Here is a 26,537-nt window from a genome sequence, read left to right as displayed (position 1 = left end):
CCTCCTCTCTTAGATGTAGTGACTGAATATTTGGAGCATGGCAGCCCTAAATAATAACACTTACATGGAAGAAGTATTTGACCTATTGTCTCAGATATAATTGGCTACCTCTGCATAGCTAAGGCAAAGGCATCAGAACTGCAACAAAACCCATATATAGTCATCATTATAATTATTTAATATATTCAGTAGTCTCTACATGCATTTCAATAGACCAGTATAAAAATAGTAAACACCACAGAACATTCTCTGAAAATATGTATATACATAGAACTTCATTATTTGTACGTAAAAGAAAACACTACTGACTATGGCTATGTGTATACTAGACTCTCAGATGTCAGCTTCTGCTATTTATTTTAGTGTGGTATAAGTATCTTATTGGCCTGAATTTGGAAAGATCACATTATTCCCAAATGGCAAAATCACACCACCATTATTTATCCCACATAAACCATATGAATTACAGGGGAAAATGCTTTAGAAATCTCAGAGAACTGCATTGGTATTATTCTCAATATCCTATTTGTGAGGGAATTCTGCACCACTGCACAATGCAGAATTTGCACAGAAATTCACATTTTTACGCAATTTCCTTTCCCCCACCCCAGAAATGGGCTGTAGAGTTGCTAGCTGCTACTAGGGAGCACTGGACCCAGCAGAGCCAGGGGGAGGAAGCTAGAGGGTGCCAGACAGCTGCAGTTCCCCGGATGCCCTGAAGGAAGGAGGCACCGTGCATGAAACTCTATACAAGCCCTGGAGCCAGCATCAGGCTGTTTCTCTCTCTGGATCCCTACTCTCTGTGGCGGAGGGGTGCAAGTTTCCGGGCTGGAGGTGCAGCTGGGCTCTGGGGGTGGGTAGGGGATGCGGGTGTCTGGGCTGGGGGCAGGCCCGCAGCTTGGCTCTGGTGGGGAGGGGGTGCGTGTGAGTGTCTGGGCTGGGGTGGGGGCTGCAACTGGGCTCTGGAGAGGGAGGGGGTGTGGCTGTCTGGCCCCCCTGCTGGGCTCTAGCAGGAAGGGGCAGAGGAACTGGGTTGTTGTAGGGGCTTCCTTAACTCTACTCCTGCAGCAATTTTTGTGTGTCTGTATTGTTACAGACATTAGGCTGGTCTACATTGTATAGTTGCTGATGGTATTTCATTTCAAAATACCTAAATAATTGAAATTGGTGTGATTGTATAGTGTTATTTTGACAAATAAAATATACAGATTTTTCAGAATTTTAAAATATTGTGCACAGAATTTTAACTTTTTTGGCACAGAATTTCCCCAGGAGTAATATCCTTTCTTCAGGGTAAGCTAAACTGCCTTAATTGACAAGGGGCGAAATGTCAGACCTAGGTGCTAAATTAGCACTTAGGTATTCAGGAACCTACTGATGATTTTCATAGTCATCAATTGGGTGTCTAAATATGAAGTTAGACACTCAACTTCAGCAAAGTACAGTAGAACCTCAGAGTTACAAACACCTTAGGAATGGAGGTGGTTTGTAATTCTGAAATGTTCGTAACTCTGAACAAAACGTTACAGTTGTTCTTTCAAAAGTTTACAACTGAACATTGACTTAAGACAGTTTTGAAACTTTACTATGAGAAAAATGCTGCTTTCCCTTAATTTTTTAGTAATTTACTTTTTTTTTTTGGTCTCTGCTGCCGCCTGATTGCTTACTTCCAGTTCCAAAGGAGGAGTGTGTTTAACTGATCACTTCTGGTGTTTGCAACTCTGAGGTTCTACTGTAAGTTGGAAAATACACCCCTGTGTGTCCAACTGTACAGGCTTGAACCGAGAAAAAAAAATTCTGCACTATATTCTTAGCTGGTGTAAATCACTGTAGCTCCACTGAAGACAATTACAGCTTCCACCATCTGTTCCTCTAACTCATTGTTTAAGAAACTTCTGCAAATGATCTAGAATGTTTTTTCTTTACACAGAAATATTGCAGTCTCCCCAAGAACTTATTCCTAACCTACCTGGGGAAGTGGACTAATTGACAGAGTAGGTGTCAACCCCACATGTGAGTCACATGCCCATGCCAAACTCATGCCAAGAAAGCCTTTACACTATCCCACCTCATAAAGTAATGAGGTATTTTATATATATATATATATATATATATATATATATATATATATATGCGCCACATGCACACACACAGACCAAAAGTAAAAAAATAATAGCTACACTGTACAAGCGCAGCATGAAAACATTCATTTAGACTCCAGTAAGAAAAAGAGCTCAGACTCTTGCAGCATTCTAGGAGCGAGTGCAACTTTCCATGTCTCTGTTCCTACTCCCATCTCATGCCAATTCTGATACAGGTGCATTGATATCATGGTTTCTTTCAAGGATGTCACATTCTACTTTAAAGCAGAATAGAGACTTAGCCAATGAATGGTAAAGGGGATTCCAGCTAATGAATTCCTATCATTTATTTCCAGTAGCACCCCCAGTGTTAGGCTCAGGACAAACACAAGGCGCTGAATCAAACGTGAAAGGCTGAATAAGTGAATACATTCTTCAGACTTGCAGTCAATAGATTGCATTTTAAAACAAAACAAACCTCTTTTTAAAACGCTTCTAATAAATTGTCTTTCTGGGGTGCCCAGCTGCCAAAGCGTTCTCAGCACCTTATGAAGCACACAAATCATTTTGATTAATCAAGATGATGTTGTGCCAAAAAGTCTTTAAGCTCCTCTTTTAAATGGACTCAAATCTGTGGCACTTCTGACGTCAACAGGGCAAGGTAGTCCAGAATACTGATGCTGAGATAACCAAAAAACATTAAATGAAAAAGATGAGCTGAATTTCTTTTGCTGCTATACAACCCATTGATATGGAAGCCCCACTCTGCCTCTAGTTAGAGATGGTTCCAGACACACTGTGTCAGGCGTTTGGTAATGTACATGACACCCCGTCCATTCAAGGCTTTAAACATTACAATGTATACTTTAAACTCCATCTGCAAACTAAGAAGTGGCAAATGCAGACAGTGAGAGAGTGCATCAGCCTAATGCCCTCTGGCCATTCTCAGAAATAATCACACTCCAATGCTAGCAGTAGGGAACTGGCCTGCGTCTTAGGCAGCCTAGTATAGAATGCCTTGAAGCAGATGCCTTGAAGCAGTCCAATCCTGATGTCACAAAGGACTGTGGTATGGTATTGCACCAGTCAGGATGTAAAAGCTGGCAAGGAGTCCTGTGGCACCTTATAGACTAACAGATGTATTGGAGCATGAGCTTTCGTGGGTGAATACCCACTTCGTCGGATGCATATGACGTAAGAGCTGATTATCTTAAAAGCAGAAAACCAGCTAGACTACAGCTAATCATCTACAATTACTAGGTAGTCCAGGACTATGCTCAGCTTCCATGCTGAAGGGGCCTGCTCTCATGATACTCTCTACAAATTGCATTTCCTAGGTCTTCTCATTCTCCTCAGACCTCCTGAAGGAGCCAGACCAGGGTCAGGTCCATTTTGCTACGATTTAAAGACATCTCCTGTAGGGATTTCAGACTAAGCAGATGATAAACCTCTGTGTGGAATCACCATGTAATATAAATCCACAGACAGTGGTTGCTGTATGTGTACACATGTCAAGTGTGCCGTATGCGTGTGCATGTCAGAGTACCCATGCAGTACAGCTGGACTGGCAGAAAAATTAACAAGGCTCAGAGTCCAAGGTACACAATTCTTTGGGTAACTGCAGTAGCTTTCCGGTTCTGCCTGCTTGCCACTAGCCACTTTACGCATTGGAAGAAACACTCTGATGCGGATTCCCATTCTGAGACTCATTTGTCTTGTAACTGGCCTGTGAATCATCACCAGTACCATCCGGTGATTTCAAGTCCACCTTATCCACAGGCACGGTGGCCTTAGGCAGTTTGCAAGCAAAGCAGAGGTACTTGAAACATGTCAGCAAACCTTCTGAAATACTGGATGAGAAGAGCTTTTTGCAAGGGTGGCAGAACTGGTAGAACACCAGCATGAACAGGATGGCCATGCAATAGCCAATCAGCAGCTGCAAGACTAATAAAGGGGCACACACGTACAGGTAGACATCTGTTTTATAGACATACCACAGCAAGAGGAGGAAGGCATTCTCAGTGAACCGTAGCATATAATATACAGCCAGTCGGTACCAATTTTGGGATTTGTTAATTAAGTCAGGATCATTTAGCTTCAGCTGCACTGCTGACCAGCAGAACATGTTAATGCCAGCATACAAGAAGGTGAGAAGGCACAGTACAATGGTTGTGCCCACCCTGGTCAAAGCCTTCTCTATATTTTCAGGGAAAGGGGACTTGCTTTGCCAAAAGAGAATCCAGGGGTAAAAGAAAAAGCCAAAGAAATTCAGGAGCACCACAGGCAGGACCCAGATTTGAAGCACAGAACTGAAAAGGACCAAGACTACAACCCGGGTGGCAATCTCAAAGCTTCTCCAGAGGAATATGCAGAGGTAGGCTGCAGCTTTCACGCTGATGTCATAATCATCATACTTAATCTTAATAGCCAGGATATTGCAGCGTAATGCACCATATACAATCGACAGCAGAGAAAGGACCATGAAGATGCCTGGGAAAAGAAAAGATTATGAGAACTTTCTGTTTTAGTAAATGTTAAATGCAACACATTCAGGTAGTACAAAGCAACTGGAAAGCTACTTTAACAGGCCAGCCGGGGACTTCCCTTCTCTAGTGCAGTGGTCCCCAAACTGTGGGGCATACCCCTTATAGGGCATAGAGGAATGTTTGGGGAGGGGGCATTCAGTGGGGCCCAGGCCAGCCCTCCCGAGGCGTGGGGAGCACCACCCAGCCCCGCTCTGCCCTCAGCCCAGCTACCCCCCCAGCCGCAGCTCCACTCTAACCCCAGCCGCAGCTCTGGCCCCAGCCGCAGCTCCACTCTGCCTTCACTCTGTCTAGAGCTGCCAACTTTCTGGCTGTATAAAACCGAACACCCTTCCCCTGCCCCTGCCATTTTCACCGGGCAGGGGGTTGGGGTGTGGGAGGGGGCTCTGGGCTGGGAGGTAGAGCTGAGGGGTTTGGAATGTGGGAGGGGGATCAGGGCTAGTGCAGGGGGTTAGGGTGCGGGAAGGTGTTTGTGGTCTTGCTTACCTCAGGTGGCTCCCGGAAGCAGCTGGCATGTCCCTCTGGCTTCTAGGCACAGGGGCAGCCAGGGAATTCTATGCGCTGCCCCCATCTGCAGGTGACACCCCCACAGCTTCCACTGGCCACAGTTCCCAGCCAATGAGATCTGTGGAGCCAGCGCTCGGGGTGGGGGCAACATGCGGAGCCCCCTGGCCGTCCCTGCACCTAGGAGCTGGAGTACATGCTGGCTGCTTCTGGGAGCCTCATGGAGCCGGCGATGGCCGCAGTGAACCGGGCTTTTAGTGGCCTGGTCAGCTGTGCTGAGCAGAGCCTCCAGGGTCCCTCTTCGACTGGGCATTCCAGTCGAAAACCAGACACCTGGCAACCCTAGCTCTGCCCCCAGCCCAGCCCAGCTCCGCCCTCACTCCCTCTTCACCCCCAGCCCAGCTCCGCCTCTAGCCACAGCTCCTCCCCCCTCCTCAGTTCTGCCCCCGGCTCCACCTTCAGCCTAAGCTCCTCTGCTGAGCCAACTAGGGGGTGTGGACAGATGCCATGACTGGTAAGGGGGGCAGGGGGGGCAACAAGAAAAGTTTGGGCACCACTGTTCTAGGGGAATCCGTAGGTAGTATGCAGCCATTCTACACCACCCACGTCCTTTCACTGATTTAGGAGGAGGTGTGGTCACAGTGGGTGGGAGCATCACCAAAGTGCACCGTGCTCCGGCAATCCAGGGCTGACAAAATGGCCCCTATGGAGTTGTTCATAGCCAGCACAAGTCAGAGCCTCTGAGGTTATTCTAGCTCCTGCCAAGGGCTAAACCAGCTCCTGGACGGCCCCAGGATTGCGGGATAAGGGGAGCAGAAAAGTAGGAGAAAGCAATGTCTGTCCCATTCTCTGGGAAAGGAAACAGAGTCTAGCAATTGTGATCAAAACATACTACCTCACTCTTAGAGAGGGAGCCCTTCTCCCTACCAAACCTGCACACTAAAAACAAGGGTGAATTTGGTGGCAGCTAATACCTAGTTCATTTTTCCATGAATGGAAAAGATCTAATTAACTACACTGTGTGAATAGGAACAAGAATCTGCTAGACAACTCTGACACCACATTCTGCAGGCCATCACCCTCTGACCCCACTGAGGATTACCAAAAGAATCTACACCATCTGCTCAAGAAGCTCCCTAATGCAGCACAGGAACAAATCTACACTGACACACCCCTAGAGCCCCAACCAGGGGTATTCTATACGCTACCCAAAATCCATAAACCTGGGAATCCTGGATGCCCCCCATCATCTCAGGCATTGGCACCCTGACAGCAGGATTATTTGGCTATGTAGACTCTCTCCTCAGGCCCTATGCTACCAGCACTCCCAGCTATCTTTGAGACACCACTGACTTCCTGAGGAAACTACAAATCCTTTGGTGATCTTCCAGAAAAAAAAACAATTTTAGCCACTATGGATGTAGAAGCCCTCTACACCAACATTCCACACAAAGATGGACTACAAGCCATCAGGAATAGCATGCCCGATACCATCACGGCAAACTTGGTGGCTGAACTTTGTCCTCACTCACAACTATTTCAGATTTGGAGACAATTTATACCTCCAAGTCAGCGGGACTGCGATGGGTACAATCATAGAATATCACAGGGTTGGAGGGACCTCAGGAGGTCATCTAGTCCAACCCCCTACTCAAAGCAGGACCAATCCCCAATATTTGCCCCAGATCCCTAAATGGCCCCCTCAAGGATTGAACTCACAACCCTGGGTTTAGCAGGCCAATGCTCAAACCACTGAGCTATCCCTCACCTGCATGGCCCCACAGTATGCCAACATTTTTATGGCTGACTTAGAACAATGCTTCCTCAGCTCTCGTCCCCTTATGCCCCTACTCTATTTGTGCTACATTGATGACATCTTCATCATCTGGACTCATGGGAAGGAGGCCCTTGAGGAATTCCACCAAGATTTCAACAATTTTCACCCCACCATCAGCCTCAGCCTGGACCAGTCCACACAAGAGGTCCACTTCCTAGACACTACAGTGCAAATAAGCGACGGTTACATAAACATCACCCTATACCGGAAACCTACTGACTGCTATACTTAGCTACATGCCTCCAGCTTTCATCCAGATCACATCACATCACATGATCTATTGTCTACAGCCAAGCTCTAAGATACAACCGCATTTGCTCCGATCCCTCAGACAGAGACAAACACCTACAGAATCTCTATCAAGTGTTCTTAAAACCACAATACCCACCTGCGGAAGTGAAGAAACAGATTGACAGAGCCAGAAGGGTACCCGCAAGTCACCTACTACAAGACAGGCCCAACAAAGAAAGTAACAGAACGCCACTAGCTGTCACCTTCAGCCCCCAACTAAAACCTCTCCAGCTCAAAGATCTACAACCTATCCTGAAGGACAATCCCTCACTCTCACAGACCTTGGGGGACAGGACAGTCCTCGCTTACAGACAGCCCCCCAACCTGAAGCAAATACTCACCAGCAACTACACACCACACAACAGAACCACTAACCCAGGAACCAAACCCTGCAACAAATCCTGGTGCCAACTCTGTCCACATATCTATTCAAGGGACACCATCGTAGGACCTAATCACATCAGCCACACCATCAGGGGCTCGTTCACCTGCACATCTACCAATGTGATATATGCCATCATGTGCCGGCAATGCCCCTCTGCCAAGTTCATTGGCCAAACTGGACAGTCTCCACACAAAAGAATAAATGGACACAAATATGACATCAGGAATCATAACATTCAAAAACCAGTAGGAGAACACTTCAGACTCCCTGGTCACTAAATAACAGACCTAAAAGTTGCAATTCTTCAACAACAAAAAAACTTTAAAAACAGACTCCAGCGTGAAACTGCAGAACTGGAATTAATTTGTAAATTGGATACCATCAGATTAGGCCTGAATAAAGACTGGGAGTGGATGGGTCATTACAAAACCTAAACTTAATTTCCCCCCCCAATACTAATTTCCCCCTATTATTACTCACACCTTCTTGTCAACTGTGTGAAATGGGCCACTCTCATTACCACTTCAAAAATGATTTTTCCTCCCTTGGTATCCTGCCATCAATTGAATTGCCTCGTTAGACTGACCTCACACTTGGTGAGGCAACTCCCATCTTTTCATGTATTTATACCTGCTCCTGTATTTTCCACTCCATGCATCTGATGAAGTGGGTTCTAGCCCATGAAAGCTTATGCCCAAATAAATCTGTTTGTCTCCAAGGTGCCACAAGGACTCCTCGTTGTTTTTACTGTGTGGTCAGTTGATCAGACACAGATCAAAGGCTGTCACTGGCACCCTATCCAGTGTGATCATAAAGGTTACTTGGGGGAGTTACTTTTGGGCATGGGATTTTGGCAATGATGCTCTACAGCTATGGAATCAACCACCCATCCATTAGTGGCTAGTGGTAGGCAGAGTTAGTTTTTTAAAATCACAGCTTACAGTGCTTTATGTCTGATGCTACTTTTATCTGTCTGTAAATTAGGAAACACCTTGAGACATTTGTAAAAAAAAAAAAAAAAAAAAAAAACCACCCCACAAACACAATGTAAATGCTTTAATAAAATAATACTTTGCAATAGCATAGTGCCTTTCAACCTAGGATTTCAAAACAATTTACAAATGTATTATTATCCCTATTTTCTAGATGGGGAATGCTGAGGAAACCAAAAGATTTAAAGTGTTTTTCCAAACTCTGTTGTCTGTGCAATATCTGTCTGAGGTACTTATATCCTTCCCTTTCTCCCCCTACCCACACTGCAGTATCTGAGTGCCTCACAATGTCTAATGTATTTATCCCTCATAACACCCCTGTGAGGTAGGGAAGTTTTACCGAAGGGGAACTGAGGCACAGAGACTTGCTGAAGGTCACAGAGGAAGTGTGTGGTGGAGCTGAGAATTGAACCCACGTGTTCCAGGCCAGCACCCTAGCCAAAGAACCTTCTTCGTCTCCTTGTGGAAAAGATATACGTGGCATCAACTGAACATTTATTCACCTGACTACATTTTATGTTCTTTATTTCTCCGGCTCCCCCAAAATTATAGAACCTTCCAGACTGAATTTGGAGATGCTGACTTGTAGCTATGGAAATCCATCCTTCTGTATTTCCCCCACACCTACGTATGGTTCCCCAAGTGAAGGGGCTTCATTGTTATTTAAACGCAGCAAAGAGTGTTTGGTGTCTGGCACCTAGAGTGACAGCAGCTGGCACTACAGTAAGGCTTTGTGCTGCCAGGATGGGCATCTCCCAGGCACTTAAAGCAACAAAGTGCGGCCTCTCGCCATGACAAGAAATGGAGACGGGAGTTCAGAACTGTCACGCAGCATCTGAACTCAGTGTCATGTGAAACCGTGACAGCAGCATTTTGATACTCCATAATATCAGTTGCTAAAGTGCTTTTTTTAGCTGACTACTGGGATTTGAGCTGTGAATTAAGATACTGGAAAAATGCATCAGCAAACTCAAATGAGAACAGAGTTCTCAGACCTGATGCCTAAAGTTAAGGCTCCTTAATCTATAATTAGACATCTAAAAATAGGTGGCTTGATTTTTCAGAAATGCTGAGCAGCCACAAAGCTATTGGGTGCTACATACGTTCGGCCCCCATGAAAATCAGGCCACTTATTTTAGGTGTTGAATTATAGATTTAGGACACAAGTTTCAGGCATCCATGTTTGAAATTTTTAGCCTTAACCTTTGCATTTTCATACAAGGGAGTGTTTTAAATGCAAACAATTAAAGTAAAACCAATAAGTTATACAGTCATTTCTTTTAGGGTTTAGGGGAAAATATTTGCTGAATATTAAACTAATTGGTGATGCTACAGCATATTCTATTTTATTAGATAAAATAAGATAAACAGATCAGGTAGATCTCAATTGCTGCGCCAATTATTTTAATTTAGTACTTAGCAACCAATGCTGTCTGCAACCTTCAATTAGTTTATGCTTCATTATCCTACAAAAGGACCAGATTCACTTCTTTATTACAGCTATTTAACCATGCTCATGAGGTTCTTCTATTTAAAGGAATTAATCTCTGAACATGACTCTGTAAGAAATGGAGCTATTTTAGGATCTTGGAGTAACTAGTGGGATTTTCCTTGTACATTTTTAACTACCAGTGTGTCCTGAAACATCTCTCAATTCATTTGGAATAGAACATCCAACAATGAATTACCCATGAATCTAGACACTCAATATCAGTTTGTAAGGCTGAATAGCAATTACAATGGCAATATGCATGTTCCATTATGGGGAAGGATTTCTCCAGTAAAATGCATTTTGTATTTGCTTGTTTCTCACTTGATTTTTCTGCAGTTTTTCCTTAAAAACAAATTCTTATGTTTTGTACATGGTATGAGGATTTTTTAAAACATTATCTCCTACAGAATACAGTACTGGCCAAAAGCAGAACAGCAAGTGAACACAGTTATGAATACCAATGAGAGCCTGTCCTTTCAGCACTCTTAGAAATCTTTTCTCAAGTTCAGAATTGGCTCTTTATTTTTAAAAAAATTGCAAAAATGATTTTTTGCTTAATTAGCTCTTAAAAGTGAGTAAATGCTCTCACTAAAACTTTTTCCTGGTTCAGAAAGTTGCCTGCCACCTGTTTGATAAGCTGGCAAGCGTTCAGAACACTACCTGGTCCCCCTTTAGTGAGTCAAAAAAAAAAAAATCTCTTTAGCCCATTTGCCTTCACAGCTCCTGGAAGCTACTTCCTATTCTGAATGGGTATTTTCCCATTGGTAGCAATCATGTACAGCATCAGGTTGTAGCCCAAGCTTGTTCTATACCCGAAGTCCCATGCTTGTAACAGCCTACCTGTCATCAATTCAAATGCCATAATCAAACCAGTGGGAATGATACTGTGGGGCAGCCAGGGAGGAAAATGTAAAGGAGTAACATTGCCTGCAGTGGACATGTGCCTGGCTCAGCACCCACTATGAAGATCAGTGAGGAAGTGAGGGGATGATGGAGTCAAAGATTTTTCCCCTGAAGCTGTCTTAAGTCCCTCAACTGCAGTGCTGTGTGATAAAGGATTCCACTCTCCTTGGAAGTTTGGGGCAATATTCTTTTTAAGAACCAGTAGTTTGAGTGACACTCTACTTCTAGCACTCTTAAGTTTTTGGTTTTTTAATGACTTATGGCTGACAAAACCTGTCCTTCCCCACCTCTTAGTAACATGAGGGTGACTGCTGCCTTACGTGAATCGTACCATGGTATGCTAATAATACTGACACCTAGCAGAATCTAGTCACTAAATCCAGAATTTTCCATCTTTGGTCTCTACAATTAGTTACCTAAACCTGTGCTCAGGCCACTCTACAATTAAGGTCACTTATTTTGGTACCTAAGGTTTGGGACCGAGATGTGAAAAATATGGTCTAAATCCATAATTTCCCTCTTTAAAAACACTTAATACTGAAACGTATCCCACACCTCTTAAAAACGTTGTCCTAAATACTGACAAGGAAGAGTTCTGTGGCTGACAGCTTGCTGGGATAGCAGAATCTGCAGCAGCATCTTAATATATCTGGCATTGGCAAGGATGCCTAGAAATCACATAATGCTTCTCCGTCCTTGCTAAAAATCCCAGTTTATATTCACTAGGATTGTCATGTTGCAGAAACAAATGTGTTTCAAAGGCCACGTAATCAGATACTGCATCTTTTCATAAGAGTTATAGTCACTACCACCACCTTCTTTAACACAATCTTTTTCAAAAGAAGCTGCTATACCGGTAGGAAATCCATCCATTTCCTAGGGTAAGCGAGTTAGGAGATGATCCTGTCAAAATAAACAGTAATTGAAGGTTATTTTAACTCCGCTGATGACAGTCTAAGCAAGGAGACGAAGGATTGGGGCATGAAGAATTAGTGGAGTGATATGGTGTGGAGAACCTTGACGCGCTACAGCCTGAGCAATGAGCTTTTCCGTGACTAATTCATGAAGCTTTGAGTTCCCAAAGCACTTTATACATTTGGATAAGTATTGTACAAGTGAGGAAGAAACTGAGATGCGAGATGTTCTATGATTTGCCCAAGGACACACAGCAAATCAGCAGCAGAGTGAAGCACAGAACTGAAGCCTCCGGATTCCTAACCCTGTATTCTAACCACCAGACCATGCTACCCCCATGTTCACACCATGGCCCAAGTCACTGTGATACCTTTCACAAGTACTACATTCATCCAAACAAACAATCTCAACACAAATTAGCTGTGAGCAGATAAATAGCACCATGTTTAACTCTAGGTATAAGAAAGTCCTTCTGGTCCTTGATTTAGGTCCTCCTCAGTATTACAGCTTATGAGAAGAGGCACCCATGGCAACATGCATTAATTCACAAACTAAACAAATGCACTCTTGCCAACTTTCAGCCTCCTGTTTAAAACAGGTTTAAGTCCAGTTTTGAAAGTTACAAAGAAATTTTAATAAGACCCAAATGTCTGAAGGAAGGATCACTGTCTGTGAAGACGCAGGTGCAATGCTTTCCAAATAATCAGTCGATCCCTTTCATTCAGTATTACATAGTGACACTTATCTGCTCTAAGCTGCTCCAAAGCCAGGAGTGTGGGGGAGAATGCAGCATGCATGGTAGTTGCTGTCTTTGTCCGAGTGGAGGAATTTGCTTATGAATTTGTGATTCAGAACTCTGTGAAGTTTTTTGACCATTCTGGTTTTGGTGAATGTACCAATTGCCATTGTATTTGTTATTCGTTATCAATCCTAATGACCCGAGATAGAGCCTTTCTTCTTGGTGACAGCGACTAGCAGCCAACAGTACTAGTGGGGGAAAAAACAACCCAGATGACCTTTCTGAAGCAAATGCCATCTGCAAATCAGCACTTGGAGACCAAGTGCTAATTACGTTGCTCAATGCAGGATACTTCTATTCTGTTCTCATCCCCATGCCATGGTTCACCCTGAGCATGACTAATTCATCTTAGCTGTCAGGCACAATAAAGTAGCCAGAGCAATGCTTTGTCTTTCAATAATCTACAGCTATGTGCCTAAATAAGCACTTTGGGTGCCTTTAAAAAATAAAGCTGGCAGCTGCTTAAGCTGACATAATATCACTATATGCTGATTAATTCCTTGGTGCCAGCTGCTTTAGATGCATTCATGCTGGTAATGGACATTGCACTGTGAAAATCCAGTTCCCTGTACAAGTAGATCCATTGCTTTTGAGAGGTCTGGAAAAGGAAACTTCGTTTTGGCTGTTTAAAAAGTACCATTGCCAAAGGCTAATTGACTAGCTCTGAATAAGTAATTTGTTCAGTGATCTTAGTCCAGTCTCTTGCGACCATTTCACTATGTCATAATGTCAAAAAAATTCAGTGTGTACTCCCAACATGGAAAAGAAGGCTGCTGCCAGTCAGCAGTGAGGTACTTTGACAGATGTGTGTGGAAAGCCTGTATGTGCGTGCTTGCACTACACCTGGGCATAAATTGATCAGTCTAAATTTCACTCTTTCAATCTCATAGATACTAAGGTCAGAAGGGACCATTATGATCATCTAGTCGGACCTCCTGCACAACACAGGCCACAGAATCTCACCCACCCACTCCTGCAAAAAACCTCTCACCTATGTCTGAGCTATTGAAGTCCTCAAATCGTGTTTTAAAGACTTCAAGGTGCAGAGAATCCTCCAGCAAGTGACCCGTGCCCCATGCTACAGAGGAAGGCGAAAAACCTCCAGGGCCTCTTCCAATCTGCCCTGGAGGAAAATTCCTTCCCGACCCCAAATATGGCAATCAGCTAAGCCCTGAACATATGGTCAAGATTCACTAGCCAGATACCCAGGAAAGAATGTTCTGTAGTAACTCAAATCCCACCCCATCTAACATCCCATCACAGGCACTGGGTCTATTTACCATGAATATTTAAAGATCAATTAATTACTAAAATCATGTTATCCCATCATACCATCTCCTCCATAAATTTATCAAGTTTAATCTTAAAGCCAGATAGGTCTTTTGCCCCCACTCCTTCCCTTGAAAGGCTATTCCAAAACTTCACTCCTCTGATGGTTAGAAACCTTTGTCTAATTTCAAGTCTAAACCTCCCAAAGACCAGTTTATATCCATTTGTTCTGGTGTCCACAGTGGTACTGAGCTTAAATATTTCCTCTCCCTCTCTGGTATTTATCCCTCTATTTTATAGAGAGCAATCATCTCTCCCCTCAACCTTCTTTTGATTAGGCTAAACAAGCCAAGCTCCTTGAGTCTCCTTTCATAAGACAGGTTTTCCATTCCTCGGATCATCCTAGTAGCCCTTCTCTGTACCTGTTCCAGTTTGAATTCATCCTTCTTAAACATGGGAGACCAGAACTGCACACAGTATTCCAGGTGAGGTCTCACTAGTGCCTTGTATAATGGTACTAAAACCTCCTTATCTCTACTGGAAATACCTCACCTGATGCATCCCAAGACTGCATTAATTTTTTTTCACAGCCATATCACATTGGCAGCTCATAGTCATCCTATGATCAACCAATACTCCAAGATCCTTCTCCTCCTCCGTTACTCTTTGCATGCTGAGCTGCACCTTGTAACTAGGGTGCATCACCTCTAAATCAGCACTATTGTATTGTTATAGAATGCAAAGGTATGTCCATAGGGTGGTAGAAACACAGCTTTGCTGGATACACAGACCATGAATTGTGGCACCTTAGAGACTAATACGTTTATTTGGGCATAAGCTTTCCTGGGCTAAAACCCACTTCATTGGATGCATGCAGTGGAAAATACAGTAGAAAGATAGAAAGAGAACATGAAAAGATGGGGGTTGCCATACCAACTCTAATGAGACAAATCAATTAAGATGGGCTATTATTAGCAGGAGAAAAACTTTTGTAGTGATAATCAGGATGGCCCATTTCAAACAGTTGACAAGAAGGTGCGAGTAACAGTAGGGGAAAATTAGCATGGGGAAATAGCTTTTAGTTTGAAACCTGAGACCATGACTTGATTTTTTTTAAAGCATCTTTTGTCAGCAGCAGCAGCACACCTGCCACATGGGAGGCCCTGGTCTACAGTCAGCTCTGCATACTTGTTTTCTGTGCAAGGTGATACAAAGAGCATACAGTGTGATGGGGGAAGTGCCCATTACATCCAAAATGAACACTTCACCTCTGTCGACATTTGTTGCATGCTGTCATGCAGCACAGCTGAGAAGCGTAATAAAAACGACAAGGGGTCAGTTGATGGCCAGTGGGGCAAAATCACCTGCCTCTGTGACCATCATCTTAGACCTACATTCACACTTCATGAGTCAGAGAGATGAAAACTGCCACCATCGCACGGTCCTCACTAGTGAGCCAGAACCTGCATGTGCCTACCTGTCCTATCCCCAACTTGCAGCTAAAGTACAATATTTAGATAAGTTGTTACATGGGGCCCCTCTCGAGGCTTCCCCAGCTGTGAAACCAACAAAGGTGCATAGCCTGCTGGCTTCCCAGCCAAAGGAGCCATTCAGTAATCTGGCAGGGAAGCACCTTTGCTGAGGCAGCCACCTAAAGCTCACACAGCTGCCCAAATCCTTCCTCTTCTTACCTGATTGGTAATTGGGCCTTAGAGAATGTTAGCTGGGGAAGCACAGGCCCATGTCCTTCTGGTGCCATAGCAGAAGCAGAATCTACTTTGGCAACAGCTAAGGAAGAAGAAATCCTTTCAGGTGTCTCTGTATGTATTTTATTTTATTTCTTAAAGTAGTAGTTCTTTGTTCCAGCATGGGGAAAATATGCTCTACCCTATACCCAGGCCAAGTGTTTAATGGGGAACACCGGGTAATTTTTTTCTCCTTAAATATAGCTCAGTTCCTCTGTCTCCAAATAATTTGTCTCCTTATCATGCCATGAATGTGATCTACAATATTACTTTTTATGCAGCACCCAGAAGACGCCACAATAAGTGCTTTAATCCAAAATTTGATGGTGTAGAGGAGAACCTGGATGCAGTACAAAGTAACAGCTCGCTGAAACCCACTGGAATGTGCCCAGCAAATGAAGTTGTTTCAAGCCCGTTCCTCCAGCTGAGGCAACTGCAGGCAGTTCAGCAGAGAATAACCTCTGACCCTCCAACTCTCACTCCCACCAATATATGGATAGAACACAAACTGTACATACTTCTAGCTGCCATGATCTCCTGCTGCAGGACACATATATACAACTGAAGCGTCAGCTGAGGCGCAGAGCCGAGGAAAGCCTGGATCACAGATGCCCTGCTGAATGCAGATCTATGTGTAAACAGTTTGCCTTCAGCCTGGCCCACTTCCTTCTCAACTTCTTCTGAATGTCCGTCTTTAGGCATCTGCCTCTTCTTGGTGATGCTGACATAAGGCTCTTCAAATCTCCCCGCATGAAAGTAAATGTAAAAAACTTCCACACACCTGGAAGTAAATCAACAGATAAAGAGTGATAGAAAAAAAATCAAGGGTTTTCCAATAGCCTTATTAACATTCTAAACCCATTTTCACAATTACTAATACTGTGCCCTGCTCTCTGATAATCAATTTATTTCCCAACTTTACTGTGCTATGATTAGGGCTCTACCAAATTCACAGCCATGAAAAATGCATCACAAATCGTGAAATCTGGTCTTTTGTGTGCTTTTACCCTATACTATACAGATTTAGAATCATAGAATATCAGGGCTAGAAGGAACCTCAGGAGGTCATCTAGTCCAACCCCCTGCTCAAAGCAGGACCAATCCCCAATTTTTGCCCCAGATCCCCTAAATGGCCCCCTCAAGGATTGAACTCACAACCCTGGGGTTAGCAGGCCAATGCTCAAACCACTGAGCTATCCCTCTTCACGGGGAGACAAGCATTTCTCCAATTGGAGGTCCTGACCCAAAAGGGAGTTGCAGGGGGTCGCAAGGTTATTTTAGGGGGCCACACTATTGCCACCCTTACTTCTGTGCTACCTTCAGAACTGGGTTGCCAGAGTGGCTGCTGTTGGCCAGGCGCCCAGCTCTGAAGGCAGCGCCCCACCACCAGCAGCGCAGAAGTAAAGGTGGCAATACCATACCCTGCCACCCTTACTTCTGTACTGTTGCTGACAGCAGCTCCACCTTCAGAGTTGGGCACCTGGCCAGCAGCCACCGCTCTCCAGCTGCCCAGCCCTGAAGGCAGCACCCTGCCAGCAGCAGGTCAGAAGGGTGGCAATACCATCCCATCCCATGCTTACTTGTGCCCTGCTGCTGGCAGTGGCTCTGCCTTCAGAGCTGGGCTCCTGGCCAGCAGCCGCTGCTCTCCAGCTACCCAGCTCTGAAGGCAGTAAAAGTAGCAATACTGAAACCCACCCATACAATAACCTTGCAACACCCCGCTCCACAACTCCTTTTTGGATCAGGACTCTACAATTACAACTCTGAAATTTCAGATTTAAATAGCTGAAATCATGAAATTGATGATTTTTAAAGTCCTGGGACCATGAAATTGACCAAAATAGACCGTGAATTTGGTAGGGCCCCCACTCATAATGGTGAGTTGTCCTCTTGATGTGACATTAATATCCATGAGTCTACTCACTGGGGTAAGCATTTTCAGGATTGAGCCTTTGATTTGTATTAATGACCCAAATTATAAGTAGCTGTCATCTGAGTTCTAGATTTGTGATGGGGAATTATATATCCCAACCTGAAAGCAAGGAGTCATAACAGCCAGCCAGGTGCATTATCTGACCAGTACATCCCACAGCCAATGGAGATTACTACTATTACAATTCAGTATCTATAATTAAGGTTAAGATTTTGTCATGGTTATTTTTAGTAAAAGTCATGGGCAGGTCAAGGGCAATAAACAAAAATTCACAGAAGCCATGAACTGTCTGTGACTTTTGCTGCTGCGGCTCTATGGTTTCCCCCACAACCATGGTGGCTGGGAGCTGCAGGATTCCCCCCTCTGCCCACGGTGGCTGGGAGCTGCAGGGTGACCATATTTCCCAAAGAGAAAATGGGACACTCCAGCCGCTCGCCCGACCGGTCCCCCTCTTCCCGCGTGAGGCTGTTGCTGGAACCCTGAGCAGGGCCCCCTCAGGAGTCTGTCACCTATTGCTGGAACTTTGCAGGGGGTCGCTTGTTGCTGCGGTTGCCTGTCGCTGGAATCCTGCCAGGGCCTCACTGGCTGCCAGCTCCAGAGTCCCGCAGCCCCTGGGGCTGAAGCAGAGAATGTTACGGAGAGCTCTGGAAATCATGGATTCTGTGACTTCCATGACCTCCATGACATAAACGTAGCCTTATCTATAATAAAATTCCAGGGTTGTCACTCTCTCTGCTTGTCACTCAGGCCTAGAATATCTGAGTGTCACTGTGAAGCAATAGGAACAGCTACATGCATAGTGGAGACCTCTTTTTGTTAAGAATATCACCAGCCTGAATCATCACTAGGGTTTGTGATCTGTTAACATCTAATTTTTAAAGGTCTCAGCCATTTTGACTTAATGAATTATACCTATGCAACAGCATAGCTTTTCAGCTACAATAAGGCCTGTATCTATACCATTCCAAGAATCCTAGACCATTGTGCAATCTCAGGTAACTCAACCAATCACCACCCTTACTCTATAGCTAATTTGCATGCAACAATTTCATTGGTTGTGTGAGGGAGACTGCATAGATGGTGGATTACCTGGCTCAACTGCCACCATTCTTCAAAATCACCCACACAACAACACAACCAGGACCCACAAAACCCCCAAACACATATAGCCCCTCACTGCAGCATATACCCCACATTTGCCAAGCGCACAATGTAACACTACTTTCCCAGCACCACACACTCATTTGCCCACCCTCACTTATACTTCCCATAGAACTGTAGCCATGGGTCATCAACAGGTTGAATCATCACTGAATTTGTGGGTTGTTACCATCCAGTTTTTAAGTTCTCAGCCATTTTTAGACAAATGATTTTAAATGACCAATTAGAAAATACACTGAAGAGCTCATATTATCCCAGTGATGAGGCCTCTCCTCCCTTGAGCCCTGTCAGTAGCAAGATAGGAAGGGGCTTCTGTTGGTAAGCAAACTATGACTATATTAATATTATTATTCCAGTGGACTACTCTAGAGAGTAATGTCTGTTAGAGCTAGAAGCTGACTGGAAAGTCTGTATGTTTTAAAAAAGCAACCCATGACTGAGAACGCACCATTGTCCCAAATAAAACATTTTAACAATAAACTGTAGAAAAGCTTAGGCTTTTGAAGAGTGCCTGCTGGTCAGGTAGACCAGGAATATTCAAAGAAGCGAACTAAAACTGCTGCTATCTGGGTTGTGTTGGAATTCTCTCTAATTTGCAGGGACAGGGGTGGGGTTAGGAGTCTTGTTTTTAAATAAACTGATATGCTGTTTCCCTATCAGAACCACAACTAAGGCAACACATGACAGCAAATGCTCTGAACCCGACTGTCCATACCTGTGGAAGGGTGTGCTTCTGTGTACCACCACTAAAGCATTAATTGTACCTTTTCTCTAGTAAAATGCAATTAACCTCTAGCCCTCACCCCTGAGAGAGCATTATTGCAATCCTTCCACTTGGAGACTGAGTCCCAGATCCTCAGACATATTTACGTGTGTCAAGGTTCCTCCCCCACTCTGAACTCTAGGGTACAGATGTGGGGACCTGCATGAAAACCTCCTAAACTTACTTTCACCAGCTTAGGTTAAAACTTCCCCAAGGTACAAATTAATTTTAGCCTTTGTCCCTGGATCTCCACTGCCACCACCAAACTCTAACTGGGTTTACTGAGAAACATAGTTTGGACACATCTTTCCCCCCAAAATCCTCCCAACCCTTGCACCCCACTTTCTGGGAAAGGTTTGGTAAAAATACTCACCAATTTGCATAGGTGACCACAGACCCAAACCCTTGGATCTGAGAACAATGAAAAAGCATTCAGTTTTCTTACAAGAAGACTTTTAATAGAAGTAAAGAAATCCCCTCTGTAAAATCAGGATGGTAGATACCTTACAGGGTAATTAGATTCAAAACAGAGAGAATCCCTCTAGGCAAAACCTTAAGTTACAAAAAAGATACACAGACAGGAATAGTCATTCTATTCAGCACAGTTCCTTTCTCAGCCATTTAAAGAAATCATAATCTAACATATACCTAGCTAGATTACTTACTAAAAGTTCTAAGACTCCATTCCTGTTCTATCCCCAGCAAAAGCAGCATACAGACAGCCACAGACCCTTTGTTTTTCTCCCTCCTCCCAGCTTTTGAAAGTATCTTGTCTCCTCATTGGTCATTTTGGTCAGGTGCCAGCGAGGTTACCTTTAGCTTCTTAACCCTTTACAGGTGAGAGGATTTTTCCTCTGGCCAGGAGGGATTTTAAAGGGGTTTACCCTTCCCTTTATATTTATGACAACATGCTTAACTCCCATTGATTTCAATGGGAGATAGGTGTCTCAATACCTTTGAGGATCTGGGCCTGAGTTACTTTCTTCCTCCACACAGAACTAGCTCCTGTCCCAATCACAAGCAACCCATGAGGCAGAAAGTAAGCAACATTTCTTCATTCCCCTTGCACAACTTCTCGTCTACCAATCCCAGTGTTAGTAGCAGGGGAAAGCAAATGCAGAGAAAAGTCACACACGAATGCTAAGTACACTATAAGCACAGTTAGACTAATCACTACAAAAAGCACAGCTAACTCTGCACTAAGCTTAGCTTTGGGTAAAATTTTTAAAAGCACCCATTTGTAACTTAGGAGCCTAAATTCCAACACTTAATAAACGATTCAGGCTTATATTTTCAAAATCGTCTGCGGGATATGGACACTCAGTTCCCATGAATTTTAGCGGGTATTGGGCTTCCAAATTGTCAGGAGCCTTTGGAAATTTCAGCCTATCTTTTGTTCCTGCAGTTCACCACATTTAAGTTTGGGTATAGCAGGCATTTCTCTGGTTGTAGTATGTGAATTTTACAGCCAAAGGGGAATTTTTCAGCAAAAAATTTTTTTGTTGGAAAATGCTGATTTGTTGATACCAAGACTATTTGCAGAAAAGGGTAGGTTTTGAACAATTTCCTCTTTGTTTGTTTTTTTAAGTTTCTAAATTGTTGAAATGGGATTAAAAAAGTTTCATTTTCGGTTCAAAATGACTTTTCGTTTTGAAATGAAAGTTAATTTAAGGTAAAAATATATATATATATATATATATATATATATATATATATATATATATATATATATAAACTAAAACGTCAAAATTGAAATGAAATGTTTCAAAATTATTGAAACAAAACATTCTGACTGACCTGATCCAAAAAATTTTTGGATTTTCAATAATGAAAATTAGAAATTTTGACTTTTCATCTCAACTCAGGAGCAGAAATATTTTCAATATCTCGAAAATTTTCATGGAATGGGAAAACCACCCAACTGTCGTGAATTCCTTGTTTCTTTTCTGTCAGTGTTGATGTAGATACAGTTTTGCACATAACAAAATGTTTAATTTCTTTCTATTGTGTTCAGTACCAAAAACTTTGTACCCCTGACTACAATGGACCAGGATTTGATCACCAGTGTTTTGCATGAAAGCCCTTTGTATTATCCTTTTTTGCCTCTTGCAAGAGCATAGTTTATTACTGTGTAAGTAGAGGCAGTCCCTGCTGCAGACAATTTGTAACCAAGCACCCACTTTAGAAGAGGTGTGGTAGCTGACTGGTTAAGATGCTCAGGTACACTTCTGGAAGTTGTGGGTTTGCTACTTGCTTGATCTCATGCTGAAAGGCCACCTTCCATTCACCTCGCTGCTCCATGGGGTTAGAGAAGCCAAAGGTGGTTGGATGTGATGCTGGCCCTATCACACCATTGTGAACTGTTGGCTAGGGAACTGATGTGCCTTGACCATGCCAACCTGATGAGCCAGTGACTTGTAAGAACTCTGACCCCCTTCTAGGCCCATGTTAGAACTTAATGAACAGTAGGGGTGGAGTGTACACTATATTAGCTAAATTTTACTTCCACTGAAGCCTGTAGTACTCCAATTGATTTCAATGGGAACACAGTTAAGCCATGCTGAGTGCTTTTGAAAATCCCATCCTACATATTGTACTTGCTGTAACAGATACAGTTCATATCAGACAGAAAGGAGCCAACTGTCACAGGACAATGACACACACAGACACTCAGATGGGAGACCTAAGTTCCAGTCCCTGAGCCAATGAATATTGAATTATTTATACAAAGTGGAACAGCTTTAAGAGGCAACCCTGAGAAAGCTCCATAACCCAGTGGTTCAGGCTGTCACCTAACATGTGGTAAACCCAGGCTCAAGTCTCTGTTCCCTATCAGGTAGATGGGAGACTTGAACCTATATCTCCCACAGCCTGAGTAAATATTCTAACCACTGGGCTAAAAGTTATAAGGGAGGGGAGGAACTCCTTCCCACCCTCCAGGAGAAAAGGCTTAGGCACCTAACTTTAGGAAAATTGGCTGTGAATCCCTAGCAGACGGAGACACCTCCCTCCAGCCCAGACTTATGTGTCTAAATCCCTTAAGGGGTGTGGCCTTATCACACACCCCTCTCCTCTGCATTTCCTATTGGCTAGCTTAGGCAGCTTCCTGCTCAGCTTGCTAGCTTTTGTAGATCTCATTCTTAGGTGCTTAACACTCTTCTGATTGTCTTATATAGAGAGCCTGAGCTCCTTACTTGGGGCTGTTGATTCCAGTAGGCAGTGTGCTGCCTAACATTTAGACATTGCAATGCTTAAGACCCCTTTGTGGATCTAGCCCCTTTTTTCTTGGGTGCCACCTGTGGCAATGTTTGGAAGAGCTGATCACTATGGTACAAATAATAAAGGGAGAATTTCATGAATCCCAGAGTGATGCTCCGATTACTAATTATCTGTATTGCAATAGTACATAGGAGCCCTAGTCATGTACCATTATGCTGTGGTCTGTACAAACACAGAACAAAGAGGCAATTGGATAATGGGATGAGATTGTACTTGGCCAAAGTGTAATTTGAGGTTTTCTCCAGAAAAGAACATTAAACCTTCCACTGAAATGCTTTTAAGTCACTTTGCTTTTATAGTCTCCTTCAGTTTAGGTGTTAAAGTGTCTCCATTTCAAAAAAGAAAATTCTAAATAAGTGTAACTACCTTTTCCAAGCATTCAAAGGAATAACTGCATTCACAAAGCATGGCATCAACCTGAAGTGCCACAGAAATCCCAGATAGTGTCCTGCCGTCACTTCGTCCCAGCCAATTACATTGAAATGTATCCTTTCTCAGACTTGCCTATATCTCAAAGACTAGAGTCAGGTCACTGTGTGATATTGGCAATATTACTCTACACATCACTTTGAGTACTTATAGAGAAACTGTTCCTATTACAGAGGGGGAAAATAAAATTGGCAAAAGGCAAGTATATGCTCTTTCATAACACAAACATTCTCTCCATGAACGGGAAGGCTACTAGCTGTATGATGTCCCTGTTGTAATTACTTTTGTGACAGCAAATGTCCAGCTAATATAGGTGGTACTGAGGATGAGACAATAAGCAGGTTTATAAATTCTGTCATGTTCAGGAACCAAACAAGGCTAGATCATTGTAGCTAGGCAAGGCAGTATTTTTTCCAGGTGGCTGCCATCTTGTGCTCCAGCATCTGAGCTTTCATTTGGAAATAAATAAATAAATAAATAAATAAAAGGAGGAAAGTAAATCTCTAGCCTTTATGATTACAAAGAAAACCTTCAAAATGTGAACTGGGCATCAGCCAGTGAGCCAAACTGAAAGTGCCCAGCAGAGCACGCATCATATGCTGTATATCACCGTGAACTAGTGAGAGTGGCGTCTCATTCTGACTTCTCAAATGGACAGAGGGTGGAACTATAGCAGAACTTGGGGCAGGGTTAAGTCGACCTAAGTTATGCAACTCCAGCTTCGTGAATAATGTAGCTGGCGTCAAAATACTTTAGGTCGACTTATTGCAGTGTCTAAACCGCACTGGGTCGATGGCAGAAACTCAAATCTAAATATTCTTCTTTCTAATATTGTTTCAAAGGGCACTTTCAACTCAATATCTCAAGTGGAATTTTGGGCTCTCTTGTCAAACAGAACACCTTCTGGAAGAAGTGAAACCCCTGAGAATTATAAATACTACAATATGAATGGAATCATTACCATAAAACATTTAAATTAAGCCACACTAGGAGTTTCCCTTTCTTCCTGTGAAGTCAATCTGATCTATGTTACTATGTTGCAGAAATTTGCAGTAAGATATAACTTACCCAGTAACTATAACTATCAAACTGCTTATCTTCACAAAGAATCAAGCAACTTTAGAGAAATGGGCCTTGTCTGTACAAAGAGAAAACAGCTTCTAGATTCCATCTAAACAAATAGCCTCAGTAAGGATCTCACTGTATAGGAGAGAAAACTGTTTGCTTGCCACCTGGCCTTCCTTTTTTATTTCCAGCCTCTGTGGGGGGGACCTCATAACCTATTTTCTTCAGTGCTAAGTCTTAAGATTTGTGGATTCTGCAGGTTAGCAAATACCACACCCTTTCTTTCCCTGTGTTTGCTTTCAGGACAGCAACATGACTGTTCCTGAGAGACTGACAAAATAACTATTAAAGCATATTCTACAGCATTAGTGTTACTTTGATTAATGCAGGTGCATAAGCACAAAGGAGACTCAGTCAGCTTCATACCAATAGAATACAGGGGGGATGGAATAATTTTTATAGTGGGGGTGCCCAGAACCATTGAACCAAACTGTAAACCCTGCATATAATGGAAACCTCCTGCAACTCCAGTTCTAGCACCTATGATAGAATAGCTATAGAAATACAACAGACTAACGTTTTGGGTGTTTTGGGCAGGGGGACATTGTGCAAAGAAACACACAACAGGCACAGATCTAGTTCATATGGACAAACATGGCTGTACCACACACACGCAGAACACAAAAATCCTATATACACACACACACGCATCTCTATATCCACACAACAGAGACGTGAAAAGAGAGCGAATGTTTCTAAATTGGTGTCTCTGATACACAAAGGCAACTGAGCTTCCATCTCGGGAACCTCAGCTGCATCTCAACCACAAAGCTGAAGACTACGCAAATGTAACACATGCCAATGTGTGCTATACATTGCAAACGTTCACACAGCTGTACACGGCTGTATTATGCACAAACGCCGGGGGCTCGCTACGAAAAGAAAAAGCTGCCGCAAACAAGATGCGCTCTCCAGGGCGCCAGAGGGACAGCTCCGCTCCACCGACCCGCGCGCTCGTCCGCTCTGCGAGCCCCCCGGGGGAGCCGCTGGCGCGCAGCAGGGGAGGTGGCTGGAAGGGAGCGGCGATGCTTTTTAATGAAGTAAATCGGGAGGGCAGGACGCTGCCCACGCGGGCCAGCGGCCCGCCACCCACCTGACAAGGGGTCCCAGCTGCAGGATGTGCAGCAGCAGCACCAGGGGTCTGTCCCGGCTCAGCTCCCGGTGGATGAAGACCAGGTTGAACTGCACCAGCACGCAGGGCAGGAGGGCGAAGAGCAGGGTCAGCGCCTGCCAGATGCGGTCCCCCGCCGCGCGGTAGGTGCTGCTCAGGTACAGGGCGGTGCCCGTCTCGGCCACGAAGAGGAGCAGGGAGACGAGGACGGAGCCCGGGAATTTCATCTCCGCCCGTGCCGGCAGCCGGCGCGCCGGGCGCCTCATCTGTCTGCGGCAGCCGGCTGGGCAGGGCCCCCCCTCCGCCCAGCGCCCTCTCCCGCGGGGCTCGGGCCCGGTTCGCCGCGGGGGCGCGCTGCCCGCTAGGGGGAGTCCCGCTTGCTGCGGCGGCCCGGCCACCTGCCCCCAGCCCCTCCGCACGCCGGGGCCTGCCCGGGGAGCGCCGCCGCCGCGGCCGGACGCGAGAGCGGGCTCGGGGCCCTGGCGCAGGCACCCGCGTGGGCAGCAGCCGCCGCCGCCGCCGCCCGGTAGGGGCAGGGGCAGGGGCGCAGAGCGGAGACAGCTGCAGCGCTGGCAAAGGGGCTTGGGTCAGCCCCAGCGGAGAGGAAACCACCTCTTCCTCTGCGGCGCTGCTTGGGGGGGGGGGGCGCTGGGGAATGAGGGGCAGGGGCAGCCCCCTAGGAGCTTTAGTGTAGGTCCCTCCACAGCCCCCTACACCGGGTGCTGGGACAACCTGTGTCGTGGGGGGTGCTGAGAGCCACTGAACCCCACTGTAAACCCGCTCCGGGGTTCTCAAATTCATTGCAGCGCCGCCCTCTTGTGACAACAACGGGAGGGGGGACCGAAGCCTGCGCCTGCCCCAGGCAGCGGGGGTCAAAGCCGAAGCCCAAGGGTTTCAGCCCCAGGCAGGGGGCCTGTAACCTGAGCCCCGCCACTCTCAGGGCTGAACCCTTGAGCTTTGTCCCCTGGCCCTGGGACTCA

The 26,537-nt window shown here is 44.7% G+C and overlaps 1 protein-coding gene across 1 annotated transcript; it reads right to left on the bottom strand.

Moving 5' to 3' along the window:
* Positions 1-2,143: 2,143 nt before the first annotated feature.
* Positions 2,144-25,850, bottom strand: XK (X-linked Kx blood group antigen, Kell and VPS13A binding protein). The gene is made up of 3 exons (XM_084616952.1): positions 25,540-25,850; positions 16,275-16,537; positions 2,144-4,571 (listed from the first exon to the last, which is right to left on the bottom strand). The coding sequence occupies exons 1-3, from the start codon at positions 25,821-25,823 to the stop codon at positions 3,742-3,744; spliced, it is 1,377 nt and encodes a 458-aa protein (XP_084473078.1). The 5' UTR covers positions 25,824-25,850; the 3' UTR covers positions 2,144-3,741.
* Between the last annotated feature and the right edge of the window lie 687 nt (positions 25,851-26,537).

This window comes from Lepidochelys olivacea (assembly GCF_965140295.1).
Source record: "Lepidochelys olivacea isolate rLepOli2 genome assembly, chromosome: 1".
NCBI classification, from domain to species: Eukaryota; Metazoa; Chordata; order Testudines; family Cheloniidae; genus Lepidochelys; species Lepidochelys olivacea.
This window is presented reverse-complemented; position numbering and strand designations above follow the sequence as displayed.

What these genes read in the sequence shown, in the direction of transcription:
- XK (XM_084616952.1), bottom strand. Translation starts at nt 25,823, where the DNA reads ATGAGGCGCCCGGCGCGCCGGCTGCCGGCACGGGCGGAGATGAAATTC. An exon ending in CAGCTGGGACCCCTTGTCAG is followed by an intron (nt 16,538 to 25,539) that starts GTGGGTGGCGGG and finishes ATTTACTTCCAG; the next exon opens with GTGTGTGGAAGTTTTTTACA. An exon ending in GGAGATCATGGCAGCTAGAA is followed by an intron (nt 4,572 to 16,274) that starts GTATGTACAGTT and finishes TTCTTTTCCCAG; the next exon opens with GCATCTTCATGGTCCTTTCT.